The sequence below is a fragment of the Tupaia chinensis genome, unplaced genomic scaffold (genome assembly GCF_000334495.1).
Source record: "Tupaia chinensis unplaced genomic scaffold, TupChi_1.0 Scaffold000238_1, whole genome shotgun sequence".
In the NCBI taxonomy this organism is placed as follows: domain Eukaryota; kingdom Metazoa; phylum Chordata; class Mammalia; order Scandentia; family Tupaiidae; genus Tupaia; species Tupaia belangeri.
Genome location: NW_006159716.1, coordinates 7,742,534 through 7,763,995, shown reverse-complemented (window position 1 = coordinate 7,763,995; position 21,462 = coordinate 7,742,534). Strand labels below are relative to the sequence as shown.

The 21,462-nt window shown below is 49.3% G+C and overlaps 1 protein-coding gene across 1 annotated transcript in view; it reads left to right on the top strand.

Annotated features, from left to right (window-relative positions):
• TBC1D22B (TBC1 domain family member 22B) overlaps positions 1 to 21,462 on the top strand; it is a gene marked incomplete in the record, with an annotated part of 102,702 nt that overhangs the window by 76,453 nt on the left and 4,787 nt on the right. Inside the window, 2 exon segments of the mRNA XM_014587860.2 lie at positions 3,259 to 3,386; positions 3,590 to 3,685. Of these exon segments, the coding sequence (XP_014443346.1) occupies positions 3,259 to 3,386; positions 3,590 to 3,685 (224 nt within the window).

Genomic DNA, 21,462 nt, shown 5'->3' with positions numbered 1-21,462 from the left:
CGGAGCCACTCTCACCTGCAGCTCCCCCTCAGCTCCCTTAGCCTGGCTAATGCCCCTTCCCAGGGCTCTCGCTGCCGATGGCAGCCAGCATCTTCACACACCTTGGCAGGAAGGGGAGGTGGGAGCTCTGCTGTGGCCCCGGTTCTCGTCCCCCTGCGTTCTAGCACCAGGTTCTATCAGTTCTCCTCAGCCTCTGTCCCCGGCTCACCCTTCTCCATTTCCTGAGCCACAGCTCTTGGTCCTGCCATGCCTAGATTTCTCAGCTTCCTTCTTAAAGGACCTGTCTCCCCTGTATGCGTTCCTCTTCCAAGCCGTCTGTCACAGCTGTATCTTTTTTTTTGTTTTTTTTTTTTTTGAGAGAGAGGGTTTTATTTTGCTTTAGGGCATGTGCACTGGCTAGAAAGACAGAGAGAGACAGAAAGCGAGAAATCACCCCCGGGGGGTGGCCACGCCGCAATCCCTTCTCCTCCCTTCTCCTCTCGGGATCACGCACATGCACCCGGCGTGAGTTTAAGCCACTGGGTCCAGGACTCGAACTGCGGTCGACTACATGGGAGTCCAGCGACAGAGCCATTACGCCAGCTGCTGGTCCCGCAGCTGCATCTTTCTAAAGCACTGTCCTGATCACGCCCTCGTCTGCTCTGAAACCAGCGTGGGCTCTCGTCTTCAGCGTCAAGTCTGCACTCTGCACTCTGACCTTGTTCTTGCTATAGTGGCGTGACTCGGAGCTTCTGGGCTTGACGCAGGGTCCGGAGTCTGGCTGGCTTTCCGGCCTCTCCGAGACCTATCTGGGCTAGGAGAATTGATGCAGCTCTTCCCGAAGCAGCTGGCTTTGAGGATCAGGAGGCTTACAGGACTTCCTTGGTTCTGATCTGGAACCGAATCACAACTTAGGAAGCCCTACCATTGACCACTGGAGAAACTGCGGCCCAGGGAGGAAAGTCAGGATGAAGTTTCATGGGGACAGAGAACCTGACAGGGAGGTCTTCTGTTAAGTGGGGTCTAGTACAGGTTGAGTTATAGCATGCTGTTTACTCACCGAGAAGTGTCATTTCCTGGCCTGCCTACTTAGGAATTTATTCATCACCCAAGCACAGCCTCGCCCGCCCACGCTCCCACACAGAAGCCATGTGTCCCTCTCCTTTCCCACGTCCTCTTTCTGTGGGAACCGTCTTCGGTTCGTTCCACTCACTGCAGCTTCCTTTATGACGTAGCATTTCAGTACTCCGAGCTCCTTCGCTGGTCTGCAGCTGTGTCCTGGATGTTGAGTGTGGCATGTTTTTCCCCTCTGTGTCTCATCACCCTGGCCAGCTGCTAGCCCCGTGGCGGAGCCCACGTGCAGGTCTCTGGCCTCCTCACCCAGAGCCTCGCACGGAGCGTGTGCTGCTCTCCCGGGGGGCTCGGCTGGCCGCCAGAGCCACAGGCTGTGGTTTCTGCGTCTCTGCCCTGTCTCTGTGTTTTCCACCCTTGCAGATACCTGCTAAATAAAGGCATCGCACTTCAGGATAGTGGACTTTTAAATGTGCAAGGGGACTTCAAAGAGTACACGGAATATAGAATTAAACTACAAGGTTATTTTGGTGTGAAGAATTTTGAAATCCATCCATGGATTTTTTTTCATAATACATATTTTCCTTGCATATAAATCTTTATTTTGTCTGCACCGTCAAAGTGAAGCTTTCTCATTACAAAAAAGTTTTAAATTCAGAAAAGCACAGAATAAATCGTACTCCCCCCAAAAAAAACTTTTTTTTTTTTTAAAGAGATTTTTGCTATAGAGTGTGTGCGCTCACTGGAGAGACAGAGAGAGGCAGAGAGACAGAAAGTGAGAAATCACCCCCCAGGGGGGATGGGCACTCCATAATCCTTTCTCCTCCATTCTCCTCTCGGGATCTTGGGCACGCATGTACATGGGCCCAGCATGCATTTTAAGACACCAGGTCCGGGACTTGAACCTCTGTCGACTACAAGGGAGTCCAACAGTATAACCATTATGCCATCTGCTCAGCAAAAAAACAGTTCTTTCAAGAATTGCGTGAAATATTTGCCGTGTGCCAGGTGCCAGTGTAGCGCTTCACTTGTATTTCTTCGTTTTATCTCCCCGAGACCCCGAGGTATGAACGACTATTGCCATTTTATAGATTAGAAAATAATTCTATGAAGTCTTATTTGGAGGCTGTCAGGTAGAACATGGAGCAGGTGTGTTTGGGCTCGTCCCAGAATACCACTCAGACACCACGGGCGGGAGGTAGGAGGCGGCCGGTTTCTGTTGAACGTGGCAAGGTGCTTTCTGGTGAGTCACTTGAGCCGCGTGTGGAAAGGCTGTCCTTGAGTGGAGCCAGCGAGCCTCTTCCCTGGCGGTGTCTGAGTCCCTGCTGGCTGGCCATCTGTTGGGGACAGTAATGAGAAATTCCTCATCCACGGGAGGAGATGGCGGAGGTGACCTCTGAGGTTCTTCTCCATCTTGGCTCCTTCTCTGATGAGTAGGAAGGTCAGGCAGCCAAGCGAACCCTGCGTCTCCTGCTCCGCGACAGAGCCTGGAAGGAAGAGGGGCACTGAGGCATCGCCGTGGGCTGGAAAAGCCAGGCCACGCGCCGCCGAGTCAGCCACGCCTTCCTGGGAGGTGAGGGGCTCAGCATAAAGGACAGCAGGTGCCTGTTTGGTCCCTCTGTGTCTGGCTCTTCAGGGGCCGGCAGGTGGTGTAGTGGTTGAGGCACTGGACTCCCACAAGGCTGACTGCGGTTCGAGTCCTGGACCCAGCGGCTTGCTTTCCCATTTTTCTGCTCTCTCTCTCTCTCTCTGGTCAAATTAAAAATAATAATAATGATCATTAATAAAATTAAATATATATGTATATATATTTTTAAAGACTCTCTGGGGACCTGCTGGTGGTATAGTAGTTAAAGCACTGGGGACCTGCTGGTGGTGTAGTAGTTAAAGCACTGGATTCATACATGATCGACCACAGTTCAGGGTCCAGACCCAATGTCTTGAAAATTATGCCAGACATGCTTGACTGCCCAAAATCCCAAGAAGAGACTGCAGAAGAGGGGACTGCAGTGTGGTCATCCCTCTGGCAGGTGACTTCTCACTTTCCCTCTCTGGCGAACGCACAATGCCCTATGGCAAAAACCTTAAAAAAAAAAAAAAAAGAAAAAAAGAAAGAAGAAAGAAAAAGAAGGTCTTGTGACCCTCTTGGGATCTGACTGTCCCCCTCCCCGGACGTGCACCTGGGGCCAATGACGCGTCCTGTTTCAGAGCAGGTACATAATCACTTCAGGAGGTACGAGGTCGAATACCTTCAGTTTGCCTTTCGCTGGATGAACAACCTGCTCATGCGGGAGCTTCCTCTCCGCTGCACCATCCGCCTGTGGGACACCTACCAGGTACGAGGAGACCCCTGCCCTGGGGCGTCGCTGCTCCAAGCGTCCCTCCCCCTCCTCCCCGCATGAGCAGTGCCTTCGCTGAATCTTGCAGGCCTCTGTCTGCCCAGTCCTAGGGTGCTGTGCTGCTTGCCCACCATCGGAAGGGTGGGAACTGAGCCCCTTAGCAGGGCCTGGAGTCCTCACTCTGTCGTTTTGCTTCCCAGTCTGAACCTGAAGGGTTCTCCCACTTTCATCTCTACGTGTGTGCAGCCTTCTTGATCAAGTGGAGGAAAGAGATCTTGGATGAAGAGGACTTTCAGGTGAGCGGCCAGAGCTCAGCCTGGGCAGGGGTGAGCGTCAGAAGGGGAGCGAGCCTGCAGTGGAGCTGGGCAGACAGCAGGTGCCACAGCAGGTGCAGCTGGGATTGGACAGGAGAAAGGGCGCCCCGAGGACATCGCCCCTCCCAGGTGGCAGGAAGTCACTGGGGCCCAGAGTTCTTTGGAATAAAAAGGGTCTTTGTGCCAGAAAGGCTGCGGTGTCGGTGTCGGGGTAGGCCCGAGAGCTGTTCACTCACTGGCCAGCACTCTGTGAATGCTGCCAGGTGCCGGGCGCAATCCTAGGTGTTAGGGTGTATTGAGAAGAGAGACAGAGACCTTCCATTCTAGTTGTGGGAGACAAATAACACACAAAAGCAAAATAACCAGTAAATTAAAAATGTTAGAAGATGATAACAAAAACATAGTTTTTAAAAGTAGAGAAGGGTTGGTGTAATGGCTATATATAGCTATTTGTGGTTCGAGTCCCGGACCCGGTGACTTAATATCACGTCGGGTACATGTGCATGTGTGCCCAAGATCCCGAGAGGAAAATGGAGGAGAAGGGATTGTGGCGTGCCCATCCCCCCTGGTGGGTTATTTCTTGCTTTCTGTCTCTCTGTCTCTCTGTCTCTTTCTGGCGAGCACACACGCCCTAAAGCAAAAACCTCTCAAAAAAAAAAAAAAGAAGAAGAAAAGAAAAAAATAATCCTACTCCAGGAATTCATTCAAGAAACCAATTTTGGGCCAGTGCCCGACGTGATTGTTAACACACTGACCCCACATGGCTGACAGTGTGCTTCGAGTCCCATACCTGGTGGCTTGAAAAAAGAGTAGAGAAGGGTAAGGGGTTACTTGGTGGTAGGGAAGAGACAGGCTGCAGTTTCATATAGAGAAGTCAGGGCAGCTGCACCGAGGAGGAGGCGTCTGAGCCACGGTTTGGGGAAGACGAGGGAGTGCGCCATATGGACCCCAGGGGCAGTGTGGGCAGAGAACCCCACTGCAAAGGCCTGTGTGCTGGGCCCTGTGAGGACTCGTGATGGTGACCAGTGTGGTCTGGGGCAATGTGATCCAAGGAAAGAGTAGGAAGAGGCGAAGTCAGAGAAGTCACAAGGGACCCAGGTCACAGAGGGTTCTGTAGCCACCGTAAAGACTTTGACTTTCTGAGTGGACGGGGGCTGCAGGCGGAGGGACATGATCTGACTTATATTTTAAAAGGATTATTCTGGCTTTCATGCAGACCGAAGGTATGGGCAGGGGTAGAAGCAGAGAGACCACTGAGGATGCTGTGGTAGTCTTCTAGGTGAGGTGTGAGGGTAGCATCAACCTGGAGGGTGACAGGAGGTATGAAAAGTGGTCAGGTTGGGGGCCCGTATGTGGCGTGGTGGTTAGGGTGCTGGACTCCCACATGGCTGGCCGCGGTTCAAGCCCAGGACCTGGCAGGTGCTTTCTCACGTTCTCTCTCTCTAGTGGATTAAAAATAAATAAATAAGGGGGCCAGCAGGTGACATAATGGTTAAGACACTGGACTCCCACATGACCGATAGTGGTTCAAGTCCTGGACCTGGTGACTTAAAACTCATGCTGGGTACATGTGTGCGTGCCTAAACTCCCAAGAGGAGAATGGAGGAGAAGGGATTGTGGCATGGCCATCCCCCCTGGGGAGTGATTTCTCACTTTCTCTCTCTGTCTCTGTCTCTCTGGCAAATGCACATGTCCTATAGCAAAAAAAATCTGTTTAAATAAGAAGAAATAAAATTAAGTGAATAAATCTTTTCTTAAAAAAGGAAAAGTGGTCAGATTTTGGATCTGTTTTACAAATACAGCTGACAATTTGACCGGAAGCGGTACGTGGATGGCTCTGCAGTTGGTGGAGGAGCTGCAGGGCCAGGTTTTGGGGAAAGCAGGAGGCCCGCGGTGGGCATGTGACTCCGCAATGCCTGTGGCATCCATATAGGTATGAGCCAGGCAAATAAATCTTAGAGCCTGAGTTCAAGAGCTAGAGGTGGACTGGGCACAAATTTAGGAGTCTTTGGCTAGAGGCCATTTAAAGCCGGAACCCTGGATGAGATCCCGAGAAAGCGAGTGTGGACAGAGAGGAGAAGAGGGCCAGGCTGAGCCCTGACATGCTCCTAAATGCAGAGGTCAGGGGAGGAGGTGGGCAGAGCAAAAGAGACTGGGAGACACCCTGGCCTTGCGGTGAGACTGTGGCCTCCTGGAAGCCCATGGTGGTGACGCGTGAGTCCCTGTGAAGAAAACTCAACAAGGGCCCCCGTTAGGTGGTGGAGTGCCAGGCAGGTCCTCCAGGGGCGGGGGGAATAGAGGTTTAGGGGAGAGGTTGACAGGCTCTGGGGCCTGCGGAGGGTACAGCATGGAGGTTGCTCAGGGTCATTATCTGGGCAAGGGTTTTTGTTTTTATTCACAGTACATATTTTTGTTTGCTTGTTTTTTTGTTTTGGTCTGTCTGTCTTTGCTATAGAGTACTTATGTTTGCCAGAGAGAGAAAGAGACAGAGAGAGGGGGAAAGTGAGGAATTACCCCGCAGGCTGTAATCCCTTCTCTGTTTGTGGGATTTGGGACGCACACACCCATGTGCCTGGCATGTTTTTCAAGCCCCTGGAACCAAGACCTGAACCACGTGGCTGGCCGTGTAGAATTCAGCACCTTAACCACCATGCCACCTACTAGGCCTTTTTTGTTTTTAATGGGCATATTTTTCTTTTTTTTAATGTTTATTTTATTTTATTCATTACTATTATATTTTAATTTGTCCACAGAGAGAGAGAGGAAGTGAGAAAGCAAGCTGCCAAGTCCAGGACTTGAACCGCAGTTGGCCATATGGGAGTTCAACACCTTAACCACCATGCCACCTGCTGGCTCCAAGGCATATATTTCTTTCAAAAGCAGGAAACGAGCCAGAAAAGGCTACGATCTCACCCATCACAGAGGTATTCTCAGGAGGACAGCCTCTCCATGTGGTCCCTGAGTGGTACCACTGTGCAGTTGGTGTGAGGTGGTGAAGGACAGAAGTCTGTTCAGCAGACAGATGGCAAGACAGGACACACGTGCCCGAGCAAGAGCTTAGGAGGGAAGAAGAGAACGGGCGAGCTGGCTCCTGTGCGTGGGTGCAGCTCCGCTGCCCAGGCTGCAGGCCGCTGATGAAGAGCCATGGCTTCTGCCAGCGAGCAGCATATGTGACATCCTGGGATAAATGAGGACGAGGGGCTGGAGTGGCCGGGTGCTGGGCGAGCTATCAATTTCGATAATGTGCTTGAAGTGGAGCAGGATACTGAGAGCATGAAGTCTAATTTAGTTATCATGAGCCGGGCTCAGAGAACCTTGTCATGTGTGATAAAAGTGCTTCCCAGATGAGCCCAGGGAGGTGGAGTGGTTCCTGGAATGGCTCTTAGCAGTTCCCAGTGTCGGCAAGCAGAGGGCAGTACCCTATACCCTGTGACGTTAAAGCTCTGTGAGTCAGAGATGTACTTCACGTGGGAGCGTATCCGATTACCTGATGGATCTCAGTTCTTTCGGCAGTAGCCCGCAGAACGACACTGGGGCCTCTCTGCTGCTGTGCTAGCACCTCCGTTAATCCTGCTTGCAGCAGAGTCTCACCTCTTCTTTCAGACAGAATAGGATGGGTAATTACGCTGGGCAATCTGCAGTTCCTCCCAACCTCACAGTTCCAAAACCCAAGGAACAAGAAAAGGAATGACAGGCCTGGCTGTGTGGGGCTGGACGGGCAGTACCCTTTCGGAGACAGAATTGTGGCAGAGGCGCGAGGGCCCAAGGACACGGTGTGGACTGCTGGCGGGACCTTTACGGAGAGAGTAGGCACGTGCACCTCGGCGGCGGAAGCCCTCAGGTGAACGCGAGCACCTTGGAAAGCAGGTCAGGCACTTTGTTGCGGGTAGTGGACTGCTCTGCACTGCTGGAAGCCACATGGCGACCGTGAGTTCAGATCCCGAGTCAGAACATGCTGGGCCAGAAATCCTGACTAGCTGGAAGAGTGGAGGAAGGGAATGGTGGCGTGACGGGATCCATCGAGGGTGTCTGTCTGTCTCTTTCTGTCTGTCTCTCTTATCTTGTGCATGCACATACAAGTTCACTCTCATGAAAGAAAAAAAATAAAATTCAAAAGCCAAACAGGCCCAGTCTGGAAGAGAAGTTTTACAGTTAAAAGTTGGACCAAGTGGGGCAGCAGAGGGTGTGGTGGTGAAGGCACTGGACTCCCACGTGAGTGACCACAGTTTGAGTCCCAGACCCAGCAGCTTGAAAATCATCCCAGCCGTATGTGCATGCGTGCCCAAAATCCTGAGAAGAGAATGGAGAAGAAGGGATGGTGGCATGGCTGTTCCCTCTTGGGGATGATTTCGCACTTTTCCTCTCTTTATCATTCTCTTTCTCCGTGAGCGCACACATCCTGTAGCAAAAACTTAAAAAAAAAAAAAGGAAAGAAAGAAAAAAAAAAATTGGTTGTTTTAAAACTGAAGAATTCTTCCAAGTTTGTCCTTGTGTTCTCTCCCTGTTCTGGTCCGGGTTTGTCCTAAACATGCTTGCCCACCCAGGTAGCCTGAAAACAGCCCACCGAGGCCCCAGGAATCCCGTGATGACCAAGCAGGTTGCGGAGTGGGACTCTGGACCTCCGTGTGTAGAATCCAGAGCACGCCCAGGCCCTGCTGGAGCGTCGGGTCTTGCTCAGATTGGTGGTCGGGGGAAGGTGTTGACTGGGGAGGGATGTGAATCTCCCGTGCACAGGACGTATTTTCAGGCTCCATCTGATGGTGGTTGCATGGGTATGTACACACACAGAGAATCCGTACGTGGGACCAGCAGGTAGCGTACTAGGGTGGTTCGAATCTTGGACCTGGAGGACCAGCAGGTAGCATACTAGGGTGGTTCGAATCTTGGACCTGGAGGCTTGAAAAATCACTCCAGGTGTGTGTGCTTCTTGCACCCCAAATCCCGAGCGGAGAGTGGAGGAAAAGGGATTGTGTGCTTCTGCACCCAAAATCCCGAGCGGAGAGTGGAGGAAAAGGGATCGCAGCGTGACCATCCCCACCCTCTCTGCCTCTCTCCAACAAGCACATGCACCCTATGGCAAAAACCTCAACAAAAATCAAGTTCTGATGCTGTATACTTAAGATTTATGTCTTAGGGGACAGCAGATGGCATGTGGTTAAGGGCGCTAGACTCCCACATGGCCAACTGCAGTTCAAGTCCTGGACCTGACAGCTTGCTTTCTCACTAACCCCCTCCCCTCCACACACACACCCCTACCCCGTCCCTCTCTAGTCAAATGAAAATAAATAAATAATCAAAGTTAAATAAAATAAGTCTTTAAAAAAAAAAAAAAGATTTATGTCTCTGGGCCAGGGGTTATAGTGATAGTGGTTAAGGTGCTGGAGTCCCACGTGGCCGACTGCAGTTCAAGTCCCAGACCCAGCAACTTAAACTCACGGTGGGTGCATGTGCATACGTGCCCCAAATTCCAAGAGAAGAATGGCCTGCAGGATGGCCACTCCCGGGGCGATTTCTCGCTTTCTGTCCACCTCTCGGCAGAAGGCACATGCCCAATAGGAAAAATCCCTCTCAAAAAGAGAAAAACGACTTCTCTCTCAAGACTGCCATTAAAGGGACCAACAGTTGGCATAACGGCTATGTCGCTGGACTCCCACGTAGTCGACCGCGGTTCGCGTCCTGGACTCGGCGGCTTAAACTCACGCCGGGCGCGTGTGCGTGCATGCCCAAGATCCCGAGAGGAGAATGGAGAAGGGATTGCGGAGTGACCATCCCCCCTGGGGGGTGATTTCTCGCTTTCTGTCTCTGTCTCTCTCTGTCTGTCTGGCGAGTGCACGCACCCTATAGCGAAAACCTCTCAAAAAAAAAAAAAGGAAAAAAAAGAGATAACCATTAAAGGTGGGGAGGAAAGTAATGACAGAGAAAAATGCAACAACACTGAAATCTGTCTGCCAAGTAGACAATTGCTCTTGTAGAAATTAGCCAAATCAAAAAGAGGTAAACACCTCCTTTCTTACTTGAGAAGGCCGAAAGTAAATGAACGTATTTGAACCTTGGTACCAAGTGAGATTTTGAGAGGGAAACCATGATGACTAGGATTGAGGGCTGCTGAGTCACAGGACCAGGGGACAGAGGGATGGTGGCTGTGCAGGAGATGATGCAGCGTGAGCAGTATTGGTGGGGAACCTCCCCAGCCCAAGGGGATTTCATCATGGTCACAGGGAAACATGTCTTCCTGGGGCATGAGCACCTCTCAGAACCACTGTGCGCAACCATTCGGGACAGGGAGTGGGGGTTCCTCTCTCCCCAGTGTAAGCCTGAAAAGGGCCGAATCTGCCCAGAGGACAGGGCTGTCCGGGCTAGCAGTAGGAGGCCTGTTACGGCCTCGTGTTTCCACTACGGGTTCTAGAACAAGGAGGCAGGTGAAGAGGGCTCTTGAGGGAACCAGGCTGGAACATGTGAGGACAAAGACCCCTGCCATGTCCCTGCGATGTGAGGCCACACCCAAGAGCTGTCCTCAGTGCCTGTCCCTGGCCTGCGCTTTGCTAGTTGACTAATGGCGAGGTTGAGGAGAGAGCTGCAGTCGGCTGCAGCCAGCCGTGCGGGGCCTGTAGTTTTCCAGGCAGAAGGACTAGAGCAAAGGCCTGTAGGGGAAGAGCTTGGGGGCTGGGGGAGGAAGTAGCAGAGAAGACAGTGTGGCTAGAGAAAAGAGCGGCAAGGGCTGTGTGCGGAGAAGACCACGGAGGTTGGGTTTTACTGGAAACTTTTACCCCCTCCCCTTGCCACATCGACAGCTCCAGCCCTAAAACTGGCTCGGTAATGTCCAGGCCCTGACCTGCAGTGCTCTTTGGGGATGGATGAGGACAAATTCTTTGGTCCCTTCCACCCTAGAAGGCCAGCAGGGTACACTAGGGAATCTCAGGGGTATACATTCTGTTGTCGGATAACAAAATTGTAGAGTTAAGGGTGGGCTTTGGAAGGCCAGCAGGTGGTGTGGTGGTTAAGGCTCTGGATTTCCCCATGGCTAGCAATGTGGTTTGAGTCCCAGACCTGGCAGCTTGAAAAACATGCTGAGCATGTAGGTATGCATTCTCTTCTCCAGAAGAGAATGGAGAAGGGACTGTGGTGCAGCCATCTCCCCAGAGGGGTGATTTCTCACCTTTCTCTCTCTCTCTCTCTGTCTCTCTCTCTGGTGAGTGCATGTACCCTATAACAAAAACCTAAAAAAAGAAAAAAAAAAAAGTAGTGGAATTTGGATCCAGCCAGCAGCATGGTGGTTAAGGCAGCTAGATCCACATGGCCAGCTGTGTAGTCTTGAGTCCCGGACCCGGGGGCTTGAAAAACACCAAGCGCGAGGCCGGCAGTGGCATGGTGGTTCAGACGCTGAGCTCCCCCAGGGCCAACTGTAGAAGGGAGATGACAAGGGAAGCTGGTGACTAGACCTAAGTATCACCTGGTTCAGAGGACCCTTAGCTTGTGTCTTACGGCAGAAAACCCCAGAGAGAGCCCCATTCTGAAGGTGTCTTTTGTAGGAGACAGGCCCACGCTATTAAAGAGAGAGCGCCAAGCCCGTAGAATGTCCCAGCCTGAAAGGCAAGCTAAACGTAAATCACTCCTTTAAACCAGTTGGTGTCCGCCCACCCCTTCTGCAGGAACTCTGGGGTGTGATAGTGGAACACGGCCCAAAGGCGGGCCCTGATTACACACATTCGATGAATTGTGGGTTCGAATCCTGCCCGTAAGAAGGGTTTGAAGAGAACCCTGAGATCCAAAACAAGCTCATGTGAGAAGGACACAGCTCATAGACATAGGAATAAGAACAAGCCACTGCGGGGAACTACCGCTCTCTAAGGGGAGAGCGTGCCCAGTGCTCTGGGTGTTTGGTGTAGAAGAAACCGAAGGATGAAAGTTTAACTCTCAAGAAGTTGGTATCTACGGACTGTTACTGACAAGTTATTTAGGACCAGGGGAAATGGTTCACTACCTTATAGGTTCTCAAAACAGGAAAGGTCTATTTTAAAATACTTATTTGGGGGACCAGCGGGTGACATGGTGGTTAAGGACTCTGGACTCCCACATGGCCGACTGTGGTTCAAGTCCCGGACCTGGTGACTTGCTTTCTCACTTTCCGTGTCTCTCTCTCTCTCTTTCTCTCTCTTTCTTTCTCTCTTTCTTTCTCTCTCTCTCTTACTCTGTCCCTTTCTGGTCAAATTAAAAATAAATGAAGTTAAATAATTCTTTTTAAAAAAGTATTTGACTAAGAAAATATTTTTATTTGAATACACTTTACATTTGCATAGAACGTTACAGTATTATAAAGCAATTCTACATGCAGCGTGTTATTTAGAAATGTGTCTATTTTATATAACCATTAAGTTCTGTCGCTCTTATGTATTTATTAATCTTTTCGACTTGCCAGAGGGCAAATCCCGCATTTGCGGGAGAGAAACAGAGCAGGAGAGGGGAAGTGAGAAAGCCCTCCCGTGGGAATGGTCACGCCACAATCCCTTCTCCATTTCACCCTCCTTTGGGAATCTGCACGCACGTGCACGTGGCATGTTTTCCAAGCCACCAGGTCCAAGACTTGAACCGCACAGTGGGCCGTGTGGGATCTAGCCACCTCAGCCACCAGGCCAGGGGCTGTCCCATTGCTGTTAATTATTACATGTTCTACCTCTGGTCATACTAGTTACACTCGTCCTTCTTGCCAAGTAAAATTATTCAGTTCTTCAAGATCTCCTTCAAATAACCTCTTCTGTGAGTTTTTTCTTTTCAGTATTTCCAACCTTTGAGGGGAGGCAGACATCTTTCCATGTGACCACGATTTGCCATAGGGCATGTGTGCTCGCTGGAGAGGGGAGAGACAGTGAGACAGAGAGAAGGGAAGTGAGAAATCATGCCCCCCTCCACCGCCCCAGAGGGGATGACCGTGCCACAATCCCTTCTCCTGCTCCTCCTCTCAGGATTGTGGCATGCACATACATAAACATGCTCCGGATGTGATTTTCAAGCCACTGGGTCTGGAACTTGAGCTGCAGTTGGCCATGTGGGAATCCACCCAGCAGCCCCCAGTATGTCCACCTTTATGTCCCCCTTCTCTTCTCACCCCAAGGCAGGCAGTATATGGCACAGTGGTTATGAATATAAGCTCTTCAGCCTAGTCGTCTGGGTTCAAGTCCTAGCCCAGCCCCACTCTGTGACCTCGGTCATGTTTGTTAGCCTCTGGGTCTCAGATTCCTCGTCTGTAAAATGGAGGTAATAATACGTATGTCATAGACTTGACTCGAGGGTAAATGAATGACAGGGGGGTAAAGCATGCCGGTGCTCCACCTGGTATGTGGCAAGTGCTCAGAACGTGTGATGGCCGTTTTAATTTTACCTGTGTCCCCTTCCCCTCAACTCTTCCGTCTCTTCAGTAATCTCTAATGAACTCTCCAGTCCGCACCTCGCAGTCCCTCCGCCCTTCCTGCATTTCATTTCTTCCTTTCATGGTAGAAAGAACCCCCGGTGGGGCCTTCCCATGCCGCAGTCCCCCCAGCCTTCCAGCCAGCCTGGGTCATGGGCATGCCAGGCATGTTCAGACCGTCCCGAGAGCCAAACCCAGGCCTCCCACGTGGCCCCAGTATTGGCACACCTGTGCTGTCACGGCGGGCCCTCCCCGTACCTCGCGCTTACCCGGGTTTCCTTGTTCAGTACCTGCCTACTCCTTTGGCCCCTTCTCTGATTGTTTTCCACCCCTCACACGTAGCTCAAGTCCCCTCCCTGCTATGCCACCTGAAAAGGAAAGGAACTTGGGGAGCTGTGGATTCTCTGGAGGTGCCCGCGCGGTCCTTCTCTGCTCTCCGCTATTTCCAGCTTTCCATGAAAGGTGATCGTCCCTTCTCTGTTAACTGGGAGCCGCTGTCTGATGGCGCCCTGCAGAGCTGAGTTCTCACTGGTATTCCTCCTGACCACGTGTCCTTACTGCTCCCAGGAACTGGCCTTGCAGCGCATCTCCAGCCGTCCCCTGCCTGGTAGCATCTCTCCTCTACCCCTAGATAAAAGCTCCTTATTGTGATTAACTGCTGCATCCCCCAGCCACGGGGATTCGTTTTCTACCCTGTTTTCCTTTGAGCCGGGCTTCCTGCTGTTGGAGAGCACTATGGTGAGCAGTGGAGACCTCCGGGGCAGGGCTAGGGCTGGGAGTTGTAGTTCACAGGCCTTGCCACCAGGTGGCAAAGTAGTTCCTTACAGCCAAACCTCAGGTCCCTGGGAGGAAGTGGGGAGGCTAATCTCTCAAAGCCTCTTTTTTTTAAGAAAAAAAAAATAAAATACTGTTTCAAACAGAGAGAGCGATAGAGAGAGGGAAAGTGAGAAAGCAAGCCTCCCAGGTACAGGACTCGAACCTTGGTCAGCCATGTGGGAGTCCATCACCTTTAACAACCATGCCACCTGCTGCCCCGCTTCTCGGAGGTTTCTATGAAGGCTAGAAGAGTTGGAAATCACGAGTAGACCCCATCCCAGCAAATATTCTCTTCTAGAAAGCTTAGCCCTTTGTTGGTTGTTTTTGTTATCAGTTATGCAGGCGTATGTAACCATTATAGAAAAATTAGAGAATTCCAGTAAGCAAACAAATCAGCAGTAACATCTAGTACGTGAAGTCTTACCACGCAGAGGTAAATATTACAGGGGTTTTTTTGAGAGTTTTTTCCTATAGGGTGCATATTCTCGCCAGAAAGACAGAGAGAGACAGAAAGCGAGAAATCACCCCCCAGGGGGGATGGCCACGCCGCAATCCCTTCTCCTCCATTCTCCTCTCGGGATCTTAGGCACACACGCACATGCGCTTGGCATGAGTTTAAGCCACCAGGTCCAGGATTCGAACCACAGTCGACTACATGGGAGTCCAGCGACATAGCCATTACACCACCTGCTGGTCCCCAGTATTACAGATATTTTGATCTTTTATGTAATCAAAACCATTATTCTGGGAAAGGATCCACAGGCTTCACCAGAAAGCCAAGAGAGTCCAGGGCACAGAGCAGATTGAGACCCCTACAGCAGAGAGTCTGCTAACCTAGAACATGGGGACTCCCTAGAGAACCTTGGCAAGAAGAGGCAGTGCCTGCTCCACTTCGTGGGATAGGACACACTGCGGAAGAGAAACAGGAGGCAGGAAATAAGACTCAAAGGGGCTGGAGGCCAAGGAGAATCATATTCCAAGGTCAATATTTTGAAAATAAGATAAAAATGATAGTTTCCCTTTTTTTAGGGAGATGTTTACTATAGGGCACGTGCGCTCGCCGTAGAGATAGATACAGAGCGCCGAAGTGAGAAACCACACCCCAGGGGAAATGACCACGCCACAGCACCGTCTCCTCCATCCTCCCGTTGGCATCTTGGGCACACAGGCACACGCCCAGCATGAGTTTTAAGTCGTCGGGTCCAGAACTCGAACCACGGTCAACTACGTGCGAGTCCAGCAACATAACCATTATGCCACCTGCCGGTCCCCATGATGGTTCTGTTAAGAAAGAAAGAAATTTGAGACAGACTCGAGAGCAAGATAAAATCACAGGAGAATTTTCTTGAGAGGATTTGGTGCTGCTGAGATGTCTGGGTTGGCTGAAAGCAGTCTTCGAAGTAGCGATAGCGTCTGGTGGGTTGAGAGGGCGTCAGTAACAGCCCCGAGTAACTGGGCGGGTGCAGTGAAGTCGGTCACAGCGTGGTAAGAGAGAGGCATAGTTACTTCAGAGGGTTTGGGAGGGAAAGTGAATGCTAGCAACATGGAAAGGGAAAGTACAGATGCACAAAGAAGCTACCCGCTTTGAGTGCTCCTCTCGGGCTCGGGGATCTAAGAGTCAGCGGTTACAATGAACAGAACTCGTTCGTGAGTGTAGTTAGTGCTGGAGATCTAGAGAGGTGAGCGTCTTTCAGAATGCATTTTCTGGATGAGCACTGAGTGTCTAAAATGCTCGTCCACATGGCGTGGTGGTTAAGGGAGCCAGATCTCACATGGCCAGCTGCGCAGTTTAAACCCCAGACCCGGCAGTTTGATGAAACACGCTGGGCCCATGTGTGGGCATGCTCCAAATCCCGCAGGGATGGAGAAATGGAGGAGGGTGGTTTGTGGCATGCTCACGCCCTACGAGGGGGTGCTTTTCCTCTCTCCTTTTCTCTGTTATTCTCTCTGGTAGGTACACATGTCCTCTGGTAAATTGTTTTAAAATGCTCGTGCCCTTTGACACAGGAGCTTGAATTCTAGAAATTTATCCCGAAGAACTAATCTGGGATATAGCTTTTTGTGCAAAGGTATGTGTTCTCATTTTCTTATAGTGAAGAAGCAGAAATAATTAAATGCTGCAAATGAGAAGGTGTAAAGGATGGTACATCTGATATCATGGAAAATTACCTGGTTATTGAAAAGGTTTACAGGGCCCAGCAGTTGGGGTGGCAGTTAAGGGTGCTGGACTCCCACGTGGCCGACTATAGTTCCAGTGTCGGACCTGGTGGCTTGTTTTCTGTTTCCCTTTTTCTCTCTCTTTCTATGTTTCTCTCTGGTCAAATTAAAAAATAATCATAACAAATAAAGTTAAATAAATAATTCTTTTTAAAAAAAAAGAAAAGGTTTATATATAAGAAGTTTCACAGGAAATGTTTATGATAAATTCTAGATAGGTCCAAAATTAAAGAGAAAATATTGCAGCTATGTAAAATTTGCAGGAAAAAGACTGAAATAGGCCAAAATGTTTTTTGCATGACTTCTCTGATCATGTAGTTGTGGGTAGTCTATTTTCTGCATGAGTTCTAAGCCACCAGGTATGGGACTTGAACCGCAGTTGACTATGTGGGAGTCTAGTGACACAACCATTACGCCATCTGCTGGTCCCTATGCATTCTAACTTTTTTTTTTTTTTTTTGGAGAGATTTTTCACTGTAGGGCGCGTGCGCTCGCCAGACAGACAGAGACAGAGACAGAAAGCGAGAAATCACCCCCCAGGGGGGATGGTCACGCTGCAATCCCTTCTCCTCCATTCTCCTCTCGGGACCTTGGGCACGCACGCACACGCGCCCGGCGTGAGTTTTAAGCCACCGGGTCCGGGACACAAACCGCGGTCGACTACGTGGGAGTCCAGCGACATAGCCATTTTCTTTTCTTTTCATTTTTTTTTCTGGATAGGTTTTGGCTATAGGGCACGTGTGCTTGCCAGACAGAGAGAGAGACAGAAGGCAAGAAATCACCCCCCAGGGGGGATGGCCGTGCCGCAACCCCTTCTCCTCCATTCTCCTCTCAGGATCCTGGGCATGCATGCACACACGCCCAGCGTGAGTTTAACTCACCAGATCTGGGACTCGAACCGCCGTCCACTACGTGGGAGTCCAGTGCCATCGACATTGCGCCATGTGCTGGTCCTGCATTTTTACTTTTTACTAAACAAGAACTTTAACATTACTCAAAAAAAATATTTTGAGGACCAGCAGCTAGCGTAATGGCTATGTTGCTGGATTCCCACGTAGTCGACCGCGGTTCGCGTCCCGGACCCGGTGGCTTAAAACTCACGCCGGGCACGTGTGCGTGCGTGCCCAAGATCCTGAGAGGAGAATGGAGGAGAAGGGATTGCGGCGTGGCCATCGCCTCTGGGGGGTGATTTCTCGCTTTCTGTCTCTGTCTGTCTGGCGAGCACACGCGCCCTATAGCAAAAACCTCTCAAAAAAAAAAACAAAACAACGAAATGTATCCACAAGTAATGTATAAAGACTTTATTTCAAAAGATATAGAAGGGGGGACCAGCAGGTGGCATGGTGATTAAGGGCACTGGACTCCCACATGTCTGACCATGGTTCAAGTCTTGGACCTGGACCTGGCAGCTTGCTTTCACACTTTCTTTCTCTCCTTCTCTGGATTTATTTATTTTTATATATATATATAATATATATATTTAAAGTATATATTATATACATATATTTATATATATGTGTGTGTATATAAAGTATATATTATATATATATACTTTTAAAATAATTGTTTAAAAAAAGAAGATAAAGGGCCCAGCAGGTGGTATGGAAGTTACAGTGGCTGTATCGAACATGGTGGACTGCAAAGTTCTAGTCCTAAACCCAGCGGCTTGAAAAACATACTGGGCATATGTGCATGTCTGCCTATACACACACACACACACACACACACACACACACACTCATGCACACATGTATAAGTATAATGAGAGAAATAGGAAACAGTTCCCTTCCCAGAGGTATCCACTGTTAAGAGATTACCACCTTACTATCTAAATATTCATGTGTACATATACAAATTTAATTTTTTTCCTAAAACAGATCATATTATAATTTTTACAACTAACTTATTTCTTCTTCTCCTTCTTGTTCTTTTTTTAAAAACTTACTTATTTAAGTTTATTTATTTATTCATTTATTTTAATTTGACCAGAAAGAAGCACACACAGAGAGAGAGAAGGAAAGTGAGAAAGCCAAGCCACCAGGTCCAGGACTCAAACCGTGTGGTCAGCCATGTAGGAGTGTCCAGTGCCTTAACCACCATGCCACACTCTGGTCCTGCAACTGACTTTCTGATTCTCTTTAAAATGTCTTAGGTTTTGGTTTTTGGTAATGTTGGTACACATAGGCCTACTTCCGTTGTTGTGAGTGCCGCCATGTTCCACGGTACGGAGAGTCCATGCTTTATCTCGCCATGCCCACAGCGGGGGACTCTCCCATGTCCTTTCCCCAGTGTTTGAAGCAGTAATGCAGTGAGCACCTTTATACAGAAGTGGAGATCTTTTCCTAGCATTGGGACATTGATGTGGAGATGCCGGATCAAAGACCACATGCTTTCTCATTTTGACAAGTACAGTTGTTATTGGTTAAGATGATATAAACTTGTCTTTTTTTTTTTTTTTTTTTTTTTTTAATGAGAGAGAGAATACAGGAGGGAGAGAACACACACAGAAAGAGAGGTTTTTGTTTTTGTTTTTATTTGAGAGGTTTTTGTTATAGGGTGCGTGTGCTCATCAGAAAGAGAGAGACAGAGAGACAAAAAGTGAGAAATCACCCCCCCGGGAGGATGGCCACGCCTCAATCCCTTCTCTTCCATTCTCTCGGCATCTTGGGCACGCATGCACACGCACCCGGCATGAGTTTAAGCCACCGGGTCCGGGACTCGAACTGCAGTCAACTACATGGGAGTCCAGCGACATAGCCATTACGCTAACTGCTGGTCCCAAAACTTGTCTATTGTGCCTAAGACCTCAAATAACAGTGGCTTGAAACAAGATAGCCAACAACTGTGTGGTGGGCTTTAAAAAAACACACCATGTGTGTATGTGCCCATAATTCTGAGAGGAGAATGGAGGGAGAAGGGATTGTGGCTTGGCCATCCCCATGGGAGGGTGCTTTCTCGCTTTCACCCTGTCTTTCTCTTTGTCTCACTTTGGTGAGCGCATGTGCCCTATAGCAGAACTAATACGTGCATATATAAATACACACGAGGTAGTTTGCTTCTGACCAACTAGTGTAAACGGTGCAGGATGACATTCGGGCCCCACAGCGGCAGTTCTTGGGCTTCTCCTGTCCTCTTGCACTGCCATCTGTAACATCTGGCTTTCATACTATAGGCTAAGATGACTCCTTCCCCTCCTCCACTTATATCCACTTTCTGGTTAAGCCAAAAAAAAAAGGGAAAGGAAAAAGAAGAAGAGACATCAGAGCCAGCGTGGAGCTTAAGGCACTGTATCCCACATGACTAGCTTCAAGGTTCAAGTCTCAGACGCGCAAGCCTGAAAAATCACACCGAGCACGTATGCGTACCCAAAATCCTAAGAGGAGATTGGAGGAGAAGGGATTGCTGTGTGGCTACCCCACGGGGGGCCAGGGGAGGGGAGCACATAAGGGTGATTCCTCACTTTCCATCTCTCTCTGTGGCAAGTACACACATCATATAGCAAAACTCCCCCCACTAAAAAAAAAAAAAAAAAAGAAAGCACCAACTTCTTAAAAAGTGGGGCCAGCAGGTGACATAGTGGTTAAGGTGTTGGACTCCAACATGGCCGACTGTGGTGTGGTTGGCGGACCTGATGGCTTGCTTTCTCAATTCCTCTTTCTCTCTGTCTTTCTCTGGTCAAATTGAAATAAATAAACAAAGTTAAATAAAATCATTTTTGTTTAATTGTACATAATCAGACCTGTGAGCCTCTGTTCGGCTTCTGGGTTTTGCCCCTGATGACTTTTATGACTGGGAAGGTAAGACTGTCCAGGAAGAGAGACAGAGAAAGAGCACGGAGCAGCAGCAGCAGCATGGGTGACGTCATCACAGAGAACCTGAAATCTCACCTGCCTTTCTGTCCTGGTGCCCTCGCCAATCGACTGTTTCCACAGAGCTGTTTAAGGGACCCTGGCATTGAAAGCTAAAGGGGGTTTATGTGGGGAGGAGGAAAGAGAGGGTGTTCCAATGAAGGGAGCCGCAGATTAACCAGGGAGGCGCACACTGTGGCTGACGCGGGCTTGCAGGACGAGGCATGCACGTTGGCAGAGGGCAGCCTTCAGAGAATGGGCACGGCGTAAGAATGGTGGCTGCGAGGGAAGATGGGATTGAGGAAGGGTATCAGAGGCAAAGGGTGTGTGCTGCAGTCTTAGCAATGCAGGCTGGAGAGAAAGCTGGTGAGGTGCCTTCTGAAAGGAAAGTGATCGAGGAGGTAGCCCATGCTCAAGTACGGCGCCGTGACCAGTCAGTGCTGAAGGCCGTGTGGGAAAGTATAGTGAAAGTGATTAGCGTGCATATGAAGTCTTCTTCATGGCGATAACTGTCTGAAGAAATATACTATGAACAAAGATTGAAAAGGAATACTTCGCAATTAAGAGAGGTATATTTGGACATGGTAGGGTTATTTTTTTCTTCTTAAAAAAGTCAGGGTTTTTTGACAGAAGACCCCTTCATGGCTACTGAGAACTAATGATTTCAGGAGACTAGGAGAAATGAAGATTCTCCACTGATAATTCAGCCTCCAGCCCTCAAACTCGCGTGATTGAACTTCAAATTTGGGAAGAAACACACTTTTCCATCAGATGACTAGAAATCACCGCAGGACCACAAGAAATATGGGAAAGCAAGAAAATACCTGTCCCCCAAGGGAAAAGAATAACTCCTCTTCATCTGCAGACAATTCAGTGGAAATCATGGAAATGTCTGATAAAGAATTTAGAACATTCATAATGGCGAAGCTTACAGAGATGGAAGAGAAGAGAGACAAGGAACTGCAGAAGAGAATGGAGACAGGAGCTGACGAGTGCCGGGAGGTGAGGAAATTCCTGCAAGATCTAAAAGAGGAATTACACACTTTACACAAGACTCAAACGGAACTGTTAGAGATGAAGGCTATAATACAGGAAGTCAAAATCTCTCTTGAAAGTATTAAAAGCAGACCAGATCATACAGAAAATAGAATCTCAGATGTAGAAGAGAAAATTGCTGGCCTAGAAAAATCCACCACGAAGACTGAGAAAATTGCCCCCAAATTTGAGAATATACGAGAAATACTAGATACCATCAAATGTCCAAACATCCAGATAATTGGCATCCTAGAAAGCGAAGAGACCCATAAGGGCATTGATAATCTATTCCATAAAATCCTGCAAGAAAATTTTCCAAACCTAGAGAGGCACTCAAAGATCCAGTCCCAAGAAATACAAAGGACCCCAAATAGAATCAACCCAAGAAGATCTTCTCCAAGACACATTATAGCCAGACTGACCAAAACCACAGACAAAGA